Source organism: Erythrolamprus reginae, chromosome 4 (genome assembly GCF_031021105.1).
Source record: "Erythrolamprus reginae isolate rEryReg1 chromosome 4, rEryReg1.hap1, whole genome shotgun sequence".
Taxonomy (NCBI): domain Eukaryota; kingdom Metazoa; phylum Chordata; class Lepidosauria; order Squamata; family Dipsadidae; genus Erythrolamprus; species Erythrolamprus reginae.
Window position 1 is genome coordinate 68,900,060 of NC_091953.1, and position 20,992 is coordinate 68,921,051.

Genomic DNA, 20,992 nt, shown 5'->3' on the forward strand with positions numbered 1-20,992 from the left:
TTGCAGGCGCACTGCTCAATTTTATGTTCAGACGAAATGCCACACATCTCTGCTAAAGGTCAGTTTTTTCCTGCCGCCCCATCCGTGCGGCAGCCACTTCGCCCTTTCCCATCTCGTTGCCTCGCAAACATCACTGTTTATATAATAAAATATTCTTCTTTCGCCTCCGTTAACAACTTGCGCGTTCAAATGTATGCAATCGCATTTATTAAGCATTCAGTAACTGCTAGCAAAAGAACTAAAACGTCTATATTCGAGCATTAGGGAGTGATTAATACACTACGGAAGAACTTGGTCGCACTTAAACTGCAATGCTTACTTGTAAGAAAACCTTTCAACTTATAAATACCGTATTCGATCAGAATCTGTTTGTTCTAAGCGTATAGATCGGTTTTAACTACACTAGGTTAACTGGTGGGCTTCATGTATCATAAACCGGCGTGGCACAATAACGGAATCTGACTAGGGCCCCGATTGAAGCGCAACTTGACTAGATGTTTTCGGGCCAGCCACTATCTCTTTTAACCTTGTTCTTGTAGGAACAACAGGAGTGTAGCATCTATGCACTTTGTGCCTCTGGAGGAAAAATGAAATATAAGGTAAGTACAACTCGTATTAAGGGCAATGTATGAACTCAGCCAGTGTGTATCACGACTTCATTACTGTACTGTATTTCCCAGTCTAATTTATCTCGTGCTTATCTAGTCCCTCCTAAATGTTTATGACGGATGTATGTAAGAATAAACGGTTTCGACTAAGAGTTCAAAAGTATCAGGGAGACTGGCGTCTTCTATAACTCACTTGATTCTTCGCATTCGGAGAGATCAGTCGCGGTTTTACCGGCGATTCTTCTTTTCGCTTACATCGGAGAAAACTGAGAGCTGTTACGAGGCGTGCGCCGGTCAAAGCTTTCTTTTTTGAGAAAGGTCTTACGTGTTTCGCTGGGCTCCCGCTATTACTCGCCAACACTATCGCTGTAGCTCACTAGAGCCGCCTGCAGTTCAGCTGACGGCGGCTGTGGTTTATGCAGTGGAAACTGGCGAACTGCCAAGAGGAGCTGGCGGTGGAAAGAGTAAAGGCGCCAAAAGGGAACTCATGTGCTCGGTGCATTCTCTTTTCTTCCTCACTCGCTAGAGCTGCCCGAAGCCCCGTGGGACCCTTGTGGATTATTTTGATTTCACCTTTGCAGTGCATTCGCTAAGCAATAAAGGCATCCTCGCCAGGAGAATCGCGGGAAAGCGTAGGCGATGGGGGTAGGGAGATGAGAGGCTTGACATGCTGAATGGCTTCCCCTGACCCCTCCCCTCCTTTCTAGGAGGCGAGAGCAAAGCGCCGCCGCCGCTTCCCTTGGCCGCGGGCATCAGGTTTTTCTAGTTTGTGAAGGCAGGAACGTGCTAACAAAACTTTGCTGCTGTGCCCGCAGCCGTTGGCGTCAGAAGCTGCCAAAAGTCTGTTGTTGCGAAGGAGATGCAAACGTTTCCCTTTTGAAGAAAGAAACGGGGGGGGGGGACACGAAATGAAGATCAAACGGCTAAGCCAGGCTCTGCATGTACGCGTTTGTCTGCCTCACAACGGCTCGGTGTTTCGGCGGCCAATGGTGCCCGGAGAACTGGGTGTTCAGCCAGCGAGGCCAAGTGCCGGGATTCCTTCCCCGCCCCCCTGTCTGCATTGTAACCCGAGCGTCGTTGACTAGAGGGGGAAGGGAGATTCAGCTGGGAGAGAACCGAGAAGCAGGTTGCCGCTTGCACGCGCTTATTTATGCATTTATTGGACGCCACTCCCTTCGCAGCGAAATCCTCTCCTGCAAATCAGCGTTCTAGCTCTGTTTGGGAGATACCGCTGGGAAGGAAATTCCGTAGCCTACGCGGCGGTTAGACCCTGACTTTTGCCTTTTGGGTCACCGTCACTCAACAAGGGATTGGGCGGGCCAGCGCGGCCAGTTCTTGAGGTGCGGCGCGGTTCCTTTCTTTCCCCTAAAGGGGCAGCTCTTAGCTTCTGACACGGAATGAACCTGAATCTATTATTGCTGTTCTTTCATCGGGCAACTCAAGTAGCGCTGCCCAGCATGCGTGAGTTGCAACTAAGCAGTCGGGTGCTTTCCACACCATTAAATATGGGAAAGTGGTGCGCATGTTTAAAAGTTTTCTATAATTGAGTGAACAAAACAGTTTCTACTCTAGGACATGGTTACGTTTCCCCACCCGTCTTTCCCCCCATTTCTTTTTCAAATTCACTGATCTATATTACCATGCCACAAAAGAGAGAACTGGTGTGTAACAATGGATTCCTAGAGATATCTGGATTAGTTCTTGCAGTTTTCTTGGCAAGATTTTTCAAAAGTGGTTTGCCCTTGCTTGTTTCTTGGGGTTGAGAGAGGGTGACTGGAAGAAAGTAACCTAATTAACATCTGATCAGGGCCAGAATCCTGGTTTAATAAAGCCTAATAGAGCCAAGGTGATGCAGTGGCTAGAGTGCAGTACTGCAGGCAACTTCAGCTGACTGCTAGCTGCAGTACTGCAGTTCAAATCTCATCCTGGTCAAGATTGACTCAGCCTTCCATTCAGAGGTGAAATGCTACAAGTTCAGGTGTACCAGTAGTGACGGCTGCCGGTGGAGAATCAGTAGCAGCAGCAGCAGCATGAGGCTCCACCCATCTGCCTGGATGTCGCCATTTTCTTGTTTTTAACCCTCTGTACATGCACAAAGCCTTCTGGGCATGCACAGAGAGTAAAAAGGCACACACTTCCGAACCAGTAGGAAAGGTAAGTAGATTTCACTGCTGCTTTCATCCTTCTGAGGACCCAGATTGTTGGGGGCAATATGCTGACTCTGTACAACTGCTTAGAGAGGGCTGTAAAAGCACTATGAAGTGTATAAGTCTAATTGCTATTGCTATTCTAGCCTGATGCTTTAATTACCATTACAACCTAGCTCTAGAAACTGCAGAGGCTTGGCCAGGCAGTTGCCAGGAATCATATAATGTTTACTCATAGACACACATGAATATACATACAATACTTCAAATGTGTTTAACTTCTGTAATTCTTAGTTAGAAGGTCCTGCTGACAAGTGGGTCCTAAAAACCAATAGAAACTACCTAAATTTAAGGTTGAATCAAGTAGGCCAAGAGTTTCTAAGAATTAACCATAGGCATTACTTTTAAATAAAATAAATTTATTTTGAAACAGAAAATGAAAATGCTACCCAGCTAACTTCCCTGAAAAGTTAGTTATGCAAAATAAACAGGGTTGATCTAAACATTTCTGCCAACAGGGTTGATCTGTAGCCTAAACATTTTAAACTTTTATTACTATAGGTCCATCTCTTGACATCACTCTTGACGCTCCTTACTACCTAAGGCAGAAGTAGGCAAAGTTAGCTCTTCTATGACATGGACTTCAACTCCCAGAATTCCTAAGCTAGCATGATTGGCTCAGGAATTCTGGGAGTTGAGGTCCACAAGTCATAGAAGACTCAACTTTGCCTACACCTGACCTAAGGTCAATTCAGTTATAAAAAAGCATGCTTTTATATACTAGTGACTAAGAATCAGCTTCGCTGAAATTGATTGGACTTGTTTCTGAGAAATTGTGAGTGGTTATTTATTTAGGTTAGTGTAGTTAGTGTAACTGGAGATTGAATGTCAGCAAGTAAGTGATTTCACTAGGATTTTCAAGTATAAAACCTGCATTAGTCACTAATTCTAAATGTTCTTGTTGTAGTGAGTAATGGACTGCTTTGTTTAGAAAAAGTTATAGATCAAGGACACAAGCAGCGTTTACTCCTTCCTCTTGCCCCCATCTTTTCTCCATTCTATAAGGCTTAGTGATGGGAATCTGAAGAGTTAAAGTCTGTTGCTTGTTGCAATGAAATTATGGCTGGCAGTGGCGCCGCTGTTTGTTCAACAGACCTCCACTTTTAAACAGTTCACAAAAAGTTCATCAGGGCAGTGGTGATTATAAATAATGTATGTACGTATCCAACTGCAAAGCATGACCCTGAAAATGAGCAAGAACTAGCAAACTTGTCATCCCACCCACCGCCCAAAAGGAACACACAGTTATCATAGTGCTTGGCTGTATTTTGCACAATCTCCAAGAATTGGCTCAGCCACTGCACTGCATACACCCAGAACAACCTCTAATCCTGAAAAAATGTTCACTCTTAGTTCAGTGGCTTCATCTCACTTACCGGCATACAGTTGCGGTTCTCAAAGAGAAGCTGGCTCTGGAGGCCACAAGCAGGGCCTCTGCAAACACCTCTGCTTGAGGCAGTTTTGCAGAGTGGAATAGCAGAGAGATGCTTGCCTTGCAGATGGCAAAATAGTTTTCTTTTTCTCAGTGCGTTCTTAAGATTCTTAAGATTATTGCAGTGTCATGGAAGGTAGACTATCATACTTACATTGATTATTATTGTACAATTTACTTAAAAGTTTTCATATTATTTCTAAAATTAAGGATTCTTGGAAGTGAGTGCTTCCATTCATTGGAACTTCCAAAACAGCATATTTGGGGATTTCATGTTTTTTTTTTTTTTTTGTTCCAAAATATGAACATCTTAACCAGGCAGGTGTACAGCTGATAGCAGCAATGCATTAATATCAAAAATATCAAAAGCTCAATAAGTTAGCTCCCTGCCATGTTTTATTTTCATAAAGAGGCATGGGAATGAGTGGTGCCCTTCCTTCCTCACACAACTTTCTCTATTTGGATTTTGTGTCTATTCCTTATAGATGAGGCAGCATACTGGGCGACTACTAGCTATATAAAACTCTAAATCACTCTCCAGGCAGTGACTGCTCTGTTTGAAAACGTTAAGAGTGGTACATCTGGAAAACAGTAAATCTGTTCAGCAAGCACATCTTTCCAGCAGAATAACTCATTCTGAATGATAGCACAATAATTTCTTCTAGCCACTATATGGTAATAGTGGAAGGGGTTGGGGTGGGGAGGGGAAGGAGGAAAAGGAAAGGTATAATTTGGTTTCCTATTAGTGATTTGGAAGCTAGTCACCCTGGAAGGTATTAGGGGAGCATGTCATTTTATTAAAATCAATTTGTTCTGTGCATTGGATTCTGTGACTGTTCCATTTAAACTAATAACAGTACACAAGGAACATGTCTTTTCAGTATTTGTTGCTGTGCAGCACCACACCTATGAGCCATAGTGGTGCAGTGGTTAATAGTGCAATATTGCAGGCTAATTCTGCTGACTGCCAAGGGTTCGATCCTCACCCGCTCAAGGTTTAGCTTAGTCTTTTATCCTTCCGAGATCGGTAAAATGAAGACCCAAAGAGAAACACTGGGTCCTAAGTGCTATTGTTATACACAAAATATTTTACCTCCAATTAATCCAATGTCGGCTCAATGCCATGGTCTCCTTTGAACATACATAGGATTGCATAGTGTGTAATATAAGACAATTCATATTGGTGTTTGCCTGCATTTTTCTTTCTTTTCTGATGAGAGGAAAACCTGAAGGGAGTATCCTGTGTGTTAAAATCCTTTCCCATTAACCCAGCATCTAACAGCAGGATGTAGGCTGAACCTCAATCAAAATAATCGACTGAGCCTCCAAAGAACAATTAAAATCTGGCACTGGAATAAATCATGCGTTGGGATAATCGGGTTAATAAAATGCAGCTTGTCCTGACACTTCACTCATGCAGCAAAGTAGAATTTAATGCTGGTGAAGATAGCTTGTTCTGGAAGGAATGAAGGCAACCAAAGTTGTTCTGTTTCTGGGCATAAAAACCTGGTTGCTTTTCACCTTTCTTCCTATTGCATGCAGCGCTGATCTTTTTGGACTACTAATGCTTTTCCAGTGAGCCTGCTAATGATTTCTTTCCCTGGAGTGAACAGACGTCATTGAATTACTGAAAGCACTCAAAGCAGCAGCAGCTCAGCAACAACTCCAATGGTAAAAGCCACTAGGGTTTGGTTACTTAATCAAATCAAGTGAGGAGTTTACTAACTATTTTTTAACACCTTTCTGGGCTGAGATGCAAATTCTTATTTCAGGAAAATTAAAATGTTACCATTCTAAAATTAAAACCTCCTGTTTATCTATGACAGTCCAACTTTCATAGTCTATAGCAGTGATTTTCAACCTTTTTTGAGCTGCGGCAGGCACATTTTTTACATATCCAAAATCATGGGACACATTGAGCGGGGGGGAGTGGGGGGGCTAAAAAAAGTTTGGACAAAAACATTTCTCTCTCTCTTCCTTTCGCTCTATTTCTCTCCCTCTTTCTCTTCCTTCCTCTCCCCATCCCTCTTTCTTTCTCTCTTCCTCTCTTTTTTGCTCTTTCTGTCTCTCCCTTCCCTGCCTATCTTTCTCTCTCTTGCTTTCTTTCTCTCTCTCTTGCCTTCTTTCTCTTTCTTGCTTTATTTCTCTCTTTTTCTTTCTCTCTTGCTTTCTTTCTCTCTCTCTTGCTTTCTCTCTTGCTTGCTTTCTCTCTTGCTTGCTTTCTCTCTTTCTCTTTCTTGCTTTCTCTCTCTCTCTTGCTTTCTCTCTTGCTTTCTTTCTCTTTCTTTCTCTCTCTCTCTCTTTTTCTCTCTTGCTTTCTTTCTCTCTCTTGCTTTCTTTCTCTCTTGCTTTCTTTCTCTCTTTCTCTTTCTTGCTTTCTTTCTCTGCTTTCTCTCTTGCTTTCTTTCTCTCTCTCTCTCTCTCTTTTTCTCTCTTGCTTTCTTTCTCTCTTTCTCTTTCTCTCTTGCTTTCTTTCTTTCTCTTTCTTTCTCTCTTTCTCTTGCTTTCTTTCTCTCTCTCTTGCTTTCTTTCTCTCTTTCTCTCTTTTTCTCTCTTGCTTTCTTTCTCTTGCTTTCTTTCTCTCTTGCTTTCTTTCTCTCTTTCTTTCTTGCTTTCTTTCTCTGCTTTCTCTTGCTTTCTTGCTCTTGCTTTCTTTCTCTCTTTCTCTCGCTTTCTTTCTCTCTCTCTTGCTTTCTCTCTCTCTCTTTTTCTCTCTCTCGCTTTCTTTCTCTCTTGCTTTCTTTCTCTCTTGCTTTCTTTCTCTCTTTCTCTTTCTCTCTTGCTTTCTTTCTCTCTTGCTTTCTTTCTCTCTTTCTCTTTCTTGCTTTCTTTCTCTCTTTCTTTCTCTCTTGCTTTCTTGCTCTTGCTTTCTTTCTCTCTTTCTCTTTCTCTCTTGCTTTCTTTCTTTCTCTTTCTTTCTCTCTTTCTCTTGCTTTCTTTCTCTCTCTCTTGCTTTCTTTCTCTCTTTCTCTCTTTTTCTCTCTTGCTTTCTTTCTCTTGCTTTCTTTCTCTCTTGCTTTCTTTCTCTCTTTCTTTCTTGCTTTCTTTCTCTGCTTTCTCTTGCTTTCTTGCTCTTGCTTTCTTTCTCTCTTTCTCTCGCTTTCTTTCTCTCTCTCTTGCTTTCTCTCTCTCTCTCTCTTTTTCTCTCTCTCGCTTTCTTTCTCTCTTGCTTTCTTTCTCTCTTGCTTTCTTTCTCTCTTTCTCTTTCTCTCTTGCTTTCTCTCTTGCTTTCTTTCTCTCTTTCTTTCTCTCGCTTTCTTTCTCTCTCTCTTGCTTTCTTTCTCTCTTTCTCTCTTTTTCTCTCTTGCTTTCTTTCTCTCTTGCTGAGCTTCGGGGCACACCTGACCATGTCTCGCGGCACACTGGTTGAAAAACACTGGTCTATAGCCCCTTCAGCTTTTTCTTGGAGATTGGGATCTTAGAAACTTCATTTAAAATAGAAACAGACATGCTGTTTATTATGAAGTGATGAATAGCAATGAATAGGATTTCTGCCTGAAATAAATGTTCAAAGATTCACTCTCCCTCTGCTTCCATACCAGGGCATCTCTTTAGACCAGGGGTGGGCAATTAATTTTGCCATAGGGTTGCATGAGAAATTGGGATGGTTTAGAGGGTCGAACTAATATAATTAACTCAGTTCTATCCAATTCTGTATATTATTGTGTAGAACTGAGTTAATTATATTATAATTATATATTATATTATATATAATATATATATATATATAATTATATATTATATCTTAAACACCCGGTTCTTATCTAGAAAAGTTATATATTATAATTATAATTATAATTATAAATTAATTGCCCACCCCTGGTATATAGTATACATATGCTGGTGACAGATGCTAAATGAAAAAAGCTGAAATCATTTGGTCATTATCACTTCCCTATAATTCCAAATTATGATCCTGGAAAGTTCCTTTATCCAATTTTAAGTTAATAATTCATTCAATTCATATAACGCTACCTGATTATTTCATTTTTTTTTAAAATCCTAAAGTTGTCTAGTTTCTTTCTACTTCTATTTTTATCTATCAAGGAACTTGTTTGCTTTCCATAAAAGGGGAGAGATTCATATTTAATAGTTTTATATTTCCAGAGATTTATTTATTTATTATTCAGACTTGTATGCCGCCCCTCTCCTTGGCATACAAGTAATACCATTTCGCCTTCCTTCCTCCCTCTATTTCTCCTTCCTTCCTCCTTTCATTTCTCCTTCCTTCCTTCCTTTCTGCCTCCCTCCATTTCTCCTTCCTTCCTTCCTCCATTTCTCCTCCCTCCCTCCCTCCCCTTCTTCCTTCCTTCCCTCCATTCTCAGTCTTCCAATTCTCTCCCTGCTCCCCAACCTGATTTTCCCCCACTGGAGGTGGGAGAGGCTCCGCCACGAATTCCCAAAGAAGGTTAAGTCAACTTACGGGAAAGGTGGAGAGGGCGAGGCGAGAGAGATGTAGGCAGCGGCGTCAGCCGAGCAACAGGCACAATGTGACTGCCGCTTTTTTGCTTTTTGCTTCGGCGTGCAGGTGGTGAGGCCATCCGACTCCACTGCGCGGCTTTTGGAAATGCTGTGCGGCTTTTGGTTTTTGCCTGCGTGCGCACACGGACAGGTTGGACCAACCTCTGCGGGCTGGTCACAGACAGCGGGCGGGCTGCATCCAGCCCCCGGGCCGCATCTTGCCCAGGTCTGCTTTAGACTCAGTTTAATGACTTATTTCATTTTTGAGTGGGTAACTTCCTTTATAAATTATCTGACTACTACAAATTAAATATATCTTGACTTCAACAAAACATTTCACAGTGAATCCAAGAGTGCTTTTTCAAGAAGCAACTGGGCTTTCTTGATTTTCTTTGAAGACCTTTTGCTTCTCATCCACAAAGCTTCTTCAGAAAGTCCAGTTGCCTCTTGAAAAAGCACATTTGGGACAACTATGATCTGGATTACTGAGAATCTCCATATACATTTAGTGATTTCACAGAGAAGCCCATAACATTGTGATTAGCAAACATGTTAAATTATGCTGGTTGGCAAGTCTGTTAGATGGACCAACAGTTAATTTAAAAAATGGCATTCAAAAAAGTGTTTCCTTAACAAGTTGAAGGTAGGCATTAAGTTAGGTGTCATAAAGTGCGGTTTTGACCCTGGTTTTCTTCAACATTTTAAAAAATGAAATAGGTGAGGATTTTAGATTTGTAGATGACACCGAACTGTATAGGATAGCTAATGCTGCTGAAAACGCACACAGATACACAAAATCTTAATGGGTTAAGGAAATGGGCTAAAAAGAACAGAAATAAATTTAATCAAGTTATATGTGAAATATTTCAATCAGATAAAAGAAATAAAATGCTCAGGTTAGAAAGGAGGACACCAAACTTTAATAATAAATGGTACTGTCTCCTCTTGGCTCTTTGTTACAGATAAATTTGTCTTGTCTTGTTGGTAATAGTATGGAACTAGTTTTCTATGTTAACCTATTCCAGGAATATTCTTTTTAAATGTTAGCCTAGTTTATATTCCTGGAAATTTCTGGTGATTTGCCATCAATATAATAACCTGGTTCAATTCTGCTTAATTATTCTGATTTCAGCCAACTAGAAAAGGTGTTGCCATCTATTTTGAATTATATACAGGGAGCGAAGATCTTGGAATTGTACCAGATTGCAAAGTAAATATGAGTTAGCGGTGTGACATATTTACTAAGAAGAAAAATGTAGGTTTACACTACATCAATAAAAGTGTAGCTTCCAAATCACAGGAAGTAGTTTTGCATTAGTTGGACACCATGTTACATGTTGCATCCAATTCTGGGCATGGCAGTGGGCCCAGTTCTAGGTATCATACAAAGAGTCAGAAACTGGTTTGGAGAAAATAAAGATGCTGAAGGAACTAGAAGCTAAATCTTACAAAGAGAGCTGAGGGCAACTGAGTATTTTAGATCAGGGGTCTCCAAGGTCTGAAAGGTCTAAATGGCTCCTTTCAGTGCTGTGTTGATATGAAATGTATTGGGCTTTGAAGTACAGAACTCTTGATTTCTGTTTGGATTTCAAGATTCCCAGAAATTTGCTATAAAGTGCGCAAGAGACAACAAATAATAAGAATGTTTCATTTCAGTGGGGTTCTGGACTTTTATGAATTCTGATAAGAGTTATTTGTTGCATGATTTTATTTATGCTTTCTTATGTGACTCAGGCTTAAAATATATGAAAAAGAATTATCGTATTTTTCGGAGTATAAGACGCACCTAGATTTTAGAGGAGAAAAACAAGAAAAAAAGTATTCTGAACCGAATGGTGTAGTATAATATGTTATTCAATAAAATACCAGTGTAGCAGAATACTGTTTACAACCATGTACACTTTTTACAAACTTCAAACTTGACAGTTTTAAGAATTGTGGACTTCAATGCCTCCTCCAGTCATGCTAGCTCAGGAATGGGAGTTGAAGTCCACAAATCTTAAACTTGCCGAATTTGAAGACCCTTGTGTCCCTAATCCAGGGTTTTCAAACTTGACGGCTTTAAGACTAGTGGACTTCAACTCCTATAATTCCTCCTCCTGTCATGCTAGATAGGATAATTAGAGGGCAAAACCACAACTGTTTTTGTGAAAAACGGACTGTTTCCCCCCCACAAAAATGGGGTGGGCAAAGGGTAGGAAGCCTACAGAGAGCTCCTGGGGACTGGGGAATGGCAAAAATGCCCCAGTTTTTGCAAAAACCTAAGCCATTTTTTGCCCATTTTTTCCCATAAAAAACGGGGACGTTTTGCCTTCCCCCAGTCCCCAGGAGCTCTGTAGGCTTCCCAGATCCTCTGTCCACCCCATTTTTGTGCAAAACAGGCTCATTTTTTTGTAAAAATGGGATGCAAACGTGGGGTTTCAGGAGGCCAAAAATGGCTGTATTTGGTGTATAAGACGCACCGACATTTCCACCATCTTTTTTTGGGGGGAAGTGCATCTTATACTCCAGAAATATGGCATATTAATAAGATTAATAACTCTTACATTCTGTAAAGAGCTATCCAAGCCTAACCCATTTAAGAAAAGGTAAGCAACATACATGGGTGGTCAAATATTGGATATGGTCCGTGTATTGGGGTAAATATGAAGGAATCTGAGGATAAAGAACATTAATACCTATCTTTTGCCATATTAATACTACTTTCTGATTTCTTTGGTGATTTTTAGTCCTGCTCCCCACTATATAAAAATTACTATTACTATCTCCATTGTATAAAATTACTATTACTATTAAATTAGCCATTCCCTTATACCATTTGATACCCAGATTTTGCTTGGGGAGTTTTCTGAATTTTTTTCTGAAATGGCTTTAGATGGGATTGCATCTGAATGACTTTGGTTATGATTCTGTTGGCCCTCTTGGGCTTTTGGAGGAGTGTCAATAAATAGTCAGAAGAGACACACAGAGCTGGAGAAATAAGAAGGAGTCTAAACATTTGCATAAGTTTATATTTTGAGCAACGTGGTGATAAGGGCAAAATGCCATCCAATGCCTCTTTTAACAATCTGTTAATTTGTGGCTAGAGAGCCATGATGAACATTAAAAGAGCTGTTGTAAGGAATCTGCTAGGCATCTAACATTGAATTCATTCAGTGGATTCTGGTTGGACATGTTCTGGGGAACTGACTGAACAGGAGCCCTGCTCTATTATCTGGAGAGGATTTTGAACCTGCAGGAAGGAAGTGGACAGAGTTCTTCAGAATCTCAGCATTGCTATGTATTGGTCACTTGTTTCTTTTGGTTATTGAGACCTATCAAAGATAAGGTCTTTTTTAATACCCCCCCTCCTTTTTTTTTTGTACGGCTGAATATAATAATTACAGGGCACTAATTGCCCTTGTGGAATGCCTCTGTCAAGATTGAAATAGAAATAGTACAACTTCACTAGTCTGATCTGCCAGTGGCATTTAAAACCTTCAATCATAGTATTGTTATGGACAATCCCCAAAGAATGAAAATGATGTCATAATGGTTCTCCTCTTCCTTTGCACTGTTCCAATCAGTGTTAGTAGGTGAGGAAATACCTGGTTTGAAACCTTTGCTGTATGGGGTTCCAAATGGCTTACTACTTTTCCTGCTTCTTATTCAATGGCCACATAACAGTATTAGATGATATCTATACATCAGTAAATAATCAACCATCTCTGGCATGTAGTTGATATGCAACTTTACACTTTGATCCCTAGCCAAGCAGTTAGTGTTGGGGAGATCTATAAAATGTCTGGAATGGGACTAGTTTCAAAAACTTTCCAGTTATAGAAATTTAGTTCTTCCAGATAAAAGTTGTACATAATTTGGGAATTCTTATAGCCCTCAATTTATGTACAATGGACTAGGTGGCATTTGTAGCCATGAACACTTTTCCAAAAAGCCATGTTATGCACTAATTACATTCTTTCCTGGATCAGGAAGTCCTTTTCATAGTCACCTCAAGTTTCGACTATTGAAGTGCATAGGAATCAATGTAAAAGCAAATAAATGCGTGCAACCCCATTAGGAAAGAAATAAAAGCTCGAAATAAAAGCTCAGAATTTGGGTGGGAGTAGAAGGAGGAAGAAGGGGAAGAGGAGAGTCACTGCCAAAGGAAGAAGGTGAGGTGAGATGAATAAAAAAAATATCCAAAAATTTAAGGCTAAAAAAAAAGAGGAATTCTGAGGTGGCGAGGAGGAGCACGTGCCTCCAATACATCCGGTGCAAGGCTGCCTCCCATACACTGCCTCCCATACACTGGCTGAAGGGCTCCCCTCTCCTCCCTCGCTTTGTAGCCGGCGCCTTTTCTTCGCTGTGGTGACTCCTCGGCTGCTCAGAGCGAAGGGAACATTTATTTTCTCTGGGCGCTGGCAGAGGTTTATTCCCTCTCCAACGCCCAGAGAAAAGAAAATGCTTTGTTCGCTCTGGACTGCCAAAGCCTCCTTAAGTGCCACCAAAAGGCTCCTCTGGTAGCCCAGAAAAGCCTGAGATGGCTGGGATTAAAGGGGGAATGGCAGGAAACTGGCCGGGCCTTCGTGCCGCTCTCAAATTTGCTGGAAAATTTTTCTGGGGTCGGGTTCTTAAGTAGAAAATGGTTCTTAAGAAGAGGCAAAAAATTTTGAACAAGAAAAGTTTTTAAGTAGAAGCGTTTTTAAGTAGAGGTACCACTGTACTACCATCTTTTTCTTGTTATTTCCCCCCCAACCACAAAGATTTGGTAAAGTGGCATGTTCTAGGTCCCAGCATTACAAGAAACCTGCCTTCTCTATAATTATCTTGCGGAACATTGTTCCCTCAAAATCTCCATAGCCCTGTCATTAAATTCTGAAAACCTGGCTCTTTCAGAAGGTTGCCCAATAAAGAATTCTAGTCCTAGTCCTATCTTAGCCCTGCCCAGCCAAGGCGTGTCCAGTTGTGATTGACTTTGGTTTATAGTTTTTCCAATGCGTTAAAATATTGTTTTCTTGGTTCTAGTTTATTATTCTTGTTCTGCTGTTTTAAATGCTAACATATTAATTGTCTATTCTAGTGATTGAAGCAGTATATTAGATAGATAGATAATAGTTTACTGCTGGAACAGTTTGTTTAATATGTTTTATGGTTCTATTGGTTGTGGCCACTTACATTGTACAGTGATCCCCCGTTTATTGCGTCCCCAACCATTGCGAACAGGGTACTTCGCTATTTTTCAACCCGGAAGTCAAAATACCATCTACGCATGCGTGCCCGTGGGCACGCATGCGTAGATGGCAACCGGGAGATCAGCTGCTGGGCGGCTTCCCTGAGTCTTCCCCCTCTTGCTGGCGTCAGCGAGGAGTTTCCCCACCGCCCACGCAAACTCCTCGCTGCCGCCCGCCCTTCGCCCGCCCACGCCGTTCATTCTCGCCGCTTTCGAGCTGAATCCGGGAGCAAATTCGCTCCTGGATTCAGCTCGAAAGCGGCGAGAATGAACGGCGTGGAAAAGGCGTTCCTTGCCGTTCGTTCTCGCCGCTTTCGAGCTGAATCCGGGAGCGAATTCGCTCCCGGATTCAGCTCGAAAGCGGCGAGAATGAACGGCGTGGAAAAGGCGTTCCTTGCCGTTCGTTCTCGCCGCTTTCGAGCTGAATCCGGGAGCGAATTCGCTCCCGGATTCAGCTCGAAAGCGGCGAGAATGAACGGCGTGGAAAAGGCGTTCCTTGCCGTTCGTTCTCGCCGCTTTCGAGCTGAATCCGGGAGCGAATTCGCTCCCGGATTCAGCTCGAAAGCGGCGAGAATGAACGGCGTGGAAAAGGCGTTCCTTGCCGTTCGTTCTCGCCGCTTTCGAGCTGAATCCGGGAGCGAATTCGCTCCTGGATTCAGCTCGAAATCGGCGAGAATGAACGGCGTGGAAAAGGCGTTCCTTGCCGTTCGTTCTCGCCGCTTTCGAGCTGAATCCAGGAGCGAATTCGCTCCCGGATTCAGCTCGAAAGCGGCGAGAACGAACGGCAAGGAACGCCTTTTCCACGCCGTTCATTCTCGCCGCTTTCGAGCTGAATCCAGGAGCGAATTCGCTCCCGGATTCAGCTCGAAATCGGCGAGAATGAACGGCGTGGAAAAGGCGTTCCTTGCCGTTCGTTCTCGCCGCTTTCGAGCTGAATCCGGGAGCGAATTCGCTCCCGGATTCAGCTCGAAAGCGGCGAGAGCCAGCGCCCCCCGGACCCCCAACCCGGGTTTGGGGGGCTGCTAGGAAGCCCTCCATGCCGGCGGCAAACAGCCGCGCCGCCCCCAATCTTCGGCTCCTCGCTAGTGCTTTGGGAATAAAAACACAATCTGCACATGCGCAGAAGGTGTTTTTACTTCCGCATCGCTACTTCGCGAAAACCCGCTCGTTGCGGGGGCTCCTGGAACGGAACCCTCGCAACGAGCGGGGGATCACTGTACTACAATTTCTATTCCTTTAGTTATTAGCCATCTAGGAACACATACAATAAATGATACAATTACTGTAATTAGTGTTAGTTGGATTTCCTATGATAGCTTATTCATTCTAGAGCCTAGTTCCAGTATGTTTTCAAAGTAATATTGCAGAAGAATGAAATAGACATAGATATACTTTGCAGGAATATTAAATAGTTGTCTCTCTACGTAGTACAAGCCAGGTGTATTTTGTTCATAAGTATAGAATGATTTTAGTTTTCTAAATTTGAACGAAACTCTTAAAAGTGTTAGACTTGTCAAAGGTATGGAATAAATCTTAATCCTCAGAAAGTGTACGAAGAGAAAATTTCTATCTTATCTGATCTATAAATTTCTTCAGTACACTGTGTGTGTGTGCGTGTGCGTGTGCGTGTGTGTGTAAACTGTGCACTTTTATTCTCTTCCAAAACCACATTCAGAATTAATTATCAAAAAAGTCTGGTGACTCTGCTGTGATATTTGCATTTCCTTCTAGGATAGGTTTCTCAATTCCATATGTTCTTGTTTTTAAATAGATTGTAAACACTTGTGAAGAAAGAGTCTCTTCTAAGTGACGACGTCATGCTTTCTGCAACTCCCCTGTATGGCAATGTTCATAGCTGGATGAGCAGTGAAAGGGTCCGCATGTGTGGAATTAATGAAGACAGGTAAATATTTATGTATTGGAAATCTTAAACTACAGTGTTCCCTCAATTTTTGCGGGGGATGCGTTCCGAGACCACCCGTGAAAGTCGAATTTCCGCGAAGTAGAGATGCGGAAGTAAATACACCATTTTTGGCTATGAACAGTATCACAAGTCATCCCTTAACACTTTAAACCCCTAAATTACCATTTGCCATTCCCTTAACAACCATTTACTTGCCATTATTACTGGTACCATTGAATAAGACACTTAGTGATCCGGATATTTATAAACATAATTATTTATTAACAATATGACATCATCGGGCGGGAAAAACCGTGGTATTTTTTAAGTAATATTTTTTGAAAAACTGTGGTATAGGCTATTCGCAAAGTTCAGACCCACGAAATTCAAGGGAACACTGATAGTTTCTATTGCCATAGTAGAGAACATTGCATTCATCTGTTCATTTTACAAAAAAAGTTTTCAGAGTAAGTTTTATGGGAAACTTGATAAAATGATTGTCAGTACAATATTTTTTCAATGTTACAACATTGTTCTGTTGAGTGTATTTCCTCAATGGTTTTCTGTTTGAAAGTGCACATAATAACTGATTCTCTTTTTAACACCCCACTTTTTTTCTTTCTAAAGCCCACTTTGTTGACACTCTGAAATGATATAACAAACAATTATTACCTGATTTCTCTCCTAGAGGTTATGCTAAATGCCAAAGACTGCTAACCTTGCTGAAGATATATAGTTTTTTTCTTTTTAGTTTAAAGTGATGTGGAAAACAAACAAACAAATAAAAATTACAAAGCATGGCAGATGAAGACTTTTGGCATTACGTTATCAAGGCACCCAATGAAAGGATACATAATAAAAATTTATTAAAGTGCTTGGCTAGCGTATTTATTTATTTATTAGATTTGTATGCCAACCCTCTCCGTATAATATTGTATAAAAGCTGTGCTTTTATACAATATTTGATCAAAACTGTAAAAAATATGGGCGTTGCTCTATCTTATATATTGATTGTTTCACTTTAACTATCAAGATTAGAATTGGCTCTTCTGGGTAATGATGAAACTTTCCTTCTGCTATATGTCAGCAATTGTGTCCCTGGGATTTGAAAGTTGGCACCAAGGAGCTTTTTTATTGGCATTTTCTGTGATAACAAGTCCCTGGGCCTCAGCACTGCTGAGGCACAGATGTGTGGCTTCCTCTTTGTCACTGAACAGCTCATTTTTTTGTATGATATTAGGAGGGTGTGATAATTTTCTACTTTCTTCATTTAAAAAAAAAGATAAACCAACTAGGAATGTTAACTAAACTTCATTTTATAGAAAAAAAAACTTTTGAAACTGAATGAATGCCTTTAGATGTTATTTTCATGCTCCTTTATACTCCACTGCAGTCTTTTGCTTACAATCTGGAATACTGTGTATCCTTAGTATTCATAAATGCATGTTAATGTACAATCAAGATATACATTTCATAATTTTATCCCTAAACCTGTTTTTAAACGTTTCTTTAAAGCAGGAAAATCCCTGTAAATGATGGAAATGATGTCTTGAAAAACAGGCTGGAATTAAGGGAAGAAAATCATCTGAACCACAGTGTGGTAAGAAAGAGTTAATATGGATTAAAGATACAATTGTTGTTGTTAACCTGTTATGTGTTGTTTCATTTACAAATAAGTACAGTTAGAGGTGATGAAGCATTTAGTTCACTACTGTTCACATGTGATATTTAGCCATCTTTTTTGTGGCATGAATAAGACTTCATGGTAAAACTTCCCCGTGCTATATTTTGTTTAGAATGAGTCCTAAGACCTCTTATTCTATGATATACAGCGGTACCACTACCTAAGAACACCTCTACTTAAGAACTTTTCTAGATAAGAACCGGGTGTTCCAGATTTTTTTGCCTCTTCTTAAGAACCATTTTCTATTTAAGAACTTGAGCCTAGAAAAAATTCCCAGGAAATTTGAGAGCGGCATGAAGGCCCGGCCAGTTTCTTGCCATTCCCCCTTTAATCCCGGACATCTCGGGTTTTTCTGGGCTTCCAGGGGAGCCTTTCAGTGGCGCTTAAGGAGGCTTTGGCAGTACCGAGCGAACAAAGCATTTTCCTTTCTCTGGCCGCTTGGAGAGGGAATAAATCTCTGCCAGTGCCCAGAGAAAAGAAATGCTCCCTTCGCTCTGGGCAGCCCAAAGCGAACGGAGCATTTTCCTTTCTCTGGGCGCTTGGAGAAGGAATAAACCACTTCACTGTGGTGACTCCCTCACGCTGCGTCCCATACACCCGGTGTGAGGTTGCCTCCCGGAGCGTCTGGGCGTGGAAAGGCAAAAGGGGGCAGTTTCATCCAAACCAAGGAGTCACCACAGTGAAGGAAAGGCACCAGCTACAAAGCGAGCAAGACAAGCCCTTCAGCATGGGAAGGAGGAGGAAGCAGGTAGCAGCTGCAGCCGCCGCCACCACCTTTTGGTCAAAGGAGCAGGAGGTTCCCCTCCCTCGCCCGCCTGGGTTTCTCTCTCTGGCTCATTTTAGGGGAGGCAGCCTCGCGCCGGGTGTATGGGAGGCACGTGCTCATCCTCGCCGCCTCAGGGTCCCTCTTTTTTTTTTAAGCCTTAAAGTTTTGGATTTTTTTGATTCCCCTCATCTCACCTTCTTCCTTCTGTAGCAACTGTCCTTCTCCTCTTCCTCCTCCTCCCACCCAAATTCCGAGCTTTTAGTTCTTTCTTAGTGGGTTTGCACACATTATTTGCTTTTACATTGATTCCTATAGAAAAATAGCTTCTACTTACAAACTTTTCTACTTAAGAACCTGGTCACAGAACGAATTAAGTTCTTAAGTAGAGATACCACTGTACCTAGTTCATGAAGAGTTACAGAAGTTCCAAATAATATTACAATTATCCATTCCATACCCAGAGGAATTCTGTGATTGATATTTGTACAAGTTTGGATTTGTACTCTTACTATAGTGTAAGTGTCTTGAGAATGCTTAGCTAGCTTCATCTTCCTCAAAAAAAATATAGTCCAGCTTATTTTTTTTTAAAAAAGGACAACATCCTATTAGGAATCAGTAGGCTTTAAAAGTTATACAGTGATCCCTCGAGTTTCGCGATCTCGATCTTCGCGAAACGCTATATCACGATTTTAAAAAAAAAATTAATTAAAAAAACCCACTTCCAGGTTTGGTTTCGGGAGTCAGCTGGGAAGCGGCGCGGCTGTTTTAAAAGGTCGCAGCCGGCCTGGGGGGCTTCCCAGCACCCCCCCCGAAGCCCCAACCCGGGTTCGGGGGGGTGCTGGGAAGCCCCCCAGGCCGGCTGCGACCTTTTAAAACAGCCACGCCGCTTCCCAGCTGAGTCCTGAAGCCAAACGCCAAAGGCGAACTTCCGCGTTTGGCTTCAGGACTCAGCTGGGAAGCGGCGCGGCTGTTTTAAAAGGTCGCAGCCGGCCTGGGGGGCTTCCCAGCACCCCCCCGAACCCCCAACCTGGGTCTTCCCGGCCGCCCACGCAAAGGGGAAACCCCGGCTCCTCGCTGATGCCCGCCGCTCGCCCGCCCGCCAGCAAGAGGGGGAAGACCCAGGGAAGGTTCCTTCGGCCGCCCAGCAGCTGCTCTGCTCGGTAGCGCAGCAGCAGCGAGGAGCCGAATCTGGGTTTCCCCTTTGCGTGGGCGGCGGGGAACGTAAACTCCACCATCTACGCATGCGCGGCCATAGAAAAAAGGGCGCGCATGCGCAGATGGTGTTTTTACTTCCGCAACCCTACATCGCGAAAAATCGATTATCGCGAGGGGTCTTGGAACGGAACCCTCGCGATAATAGAGGGATCACTGTAATTGCTATACTACTTTATACTTATTCACTATTGAGTTCATGGGATTTTTTGTTAAGTGTTTGTATACAGTTGGAATCTAGTCTAGCTAATAAGGAGAATTTTTAAAAGTATTATTTGAATATTTTCTCTCATTTGTTACTTTAGATAGATGGATATGTATATCAGTACAGTAGTACTTCTAGATACGAGCAGCTCCACATGCGAGTATTCCAAGTTACGAGCCACGACGGGAGCGAAATTTCTGTTCGACACCCGAGCTCAAATTCGGGATACGAGCCGAGCTTCCACTAGGTGGCGCAAGAATCCTTGCTTCTGGTTATCTCAGCGGGGGAAAAACAAAGTCTAAAGCCATTTCTTCCAGATACGACTTGATCGACATACGAGCTCCGTTCTGGAACGAATTAAACTACTGTACTTTGAAACTTGTTCTATAATGATCCTCCTAAAAAAGGACCATAAATGATAAAGATAACGTTTGAAATCTATTTCTTTTTATGAATGTGTCATTTCAGTAGAAAAAAGTTTGAGAAATTGTTGTTTAAAGGTAGTATCTACATAGATGTTTGCCAAATAGGAAAGGATCTGGATGTCAAATTATTCTTAATTAAAAATATCAAATTTAGTTGATAAAAAACAGATTTCTTTCACTCCTGTGTGAAACACTTTACAATTTTTAAATACCGTATATACTCGAGTATAAGTCGCTCCGACTATAAGTCGAGGCGCCTACTTTTGCCACAAAAACTGGGAAAATTTATAAACCCCTGTATAAGTCGAGGGTGGAAATTGCAGCGGCTACTGGTAACTTATAAAAATGGAAACCAATAAAATTACATCAATTGAGGCATCAGTAGATTAAATATTTTAGAATATTTATTTCAAAGAAAGCCAGTAAACTAGCTCTGTAAGTTTAAAAGAGGGTAAACAGGTATATATCCCCCAAGGCAGGTATAGGCAAAAAAAATGCAAGTACCTAGGTACTTACCTTAATCCCCTGCTCCTGCTGGTTTGGGTTAGGGTTAGGATACTTGACCTCTCCTTGCCTCAAAGAGATACAATTTCCCTCTATATTTACAATTACTGAACATCCAAAATATACTTAATTCTATGTATATATGCCATATGTGTAAATAAATATTACACACAGGCACACAAAAATATACTGTACATTATCTACTATATAAACTGTATGTGTATATACAGAGAGAGAAAGAGAGAGAGCTCTTGTAAAATTATATATGGTACATTCAACCTCACTGTAATAGGAAAACAAACCCAGAGTCCACTTTCTGTCACACAGTTAACCATAACTAGAACATTACACATGTCTTCAGATGTACCGGTAC

At 41.7% G+C, this 20,992-nt stretch overlaps 1 protein-coding gene across 10 annotated transcripts in view; it reads left to right on the forward strand.

The window, feature by feature from the left end:
* Positions 1-20,992, forward strand: part of BCOR (BCL6 corepressor) — a 134,019-nt gene that overhangs the window by 50,448 nt on the left and 62,579 nt on the right. For 7 of the 10 annotated variants that reach the window (XM_070750542.1, XM_070750544.1, XM_070750540.1 and 4 more), the window contains exons 2-3: positions 15,692-15,823; positions 17,339-17,423. In XM_070750542.1, coding sequence (XP_070606643.1) covers positions 15,738-15,823; positions 17,339-17,423 — 171 coding nt within the window. In that variant the 5' untranslated portion in view covers positions 15,692-15,737. Of the gene's footprint in view, positions 1-2,697; positions 2,763-15,691; positions 15,824-17,338; positions 17,424-20,992 lie in introns of those variants that run through there. The other 3 variants (XM_070750545.1, XM_070750547.1, XM_070750541.1) reach the window with 2 other exon arrangements.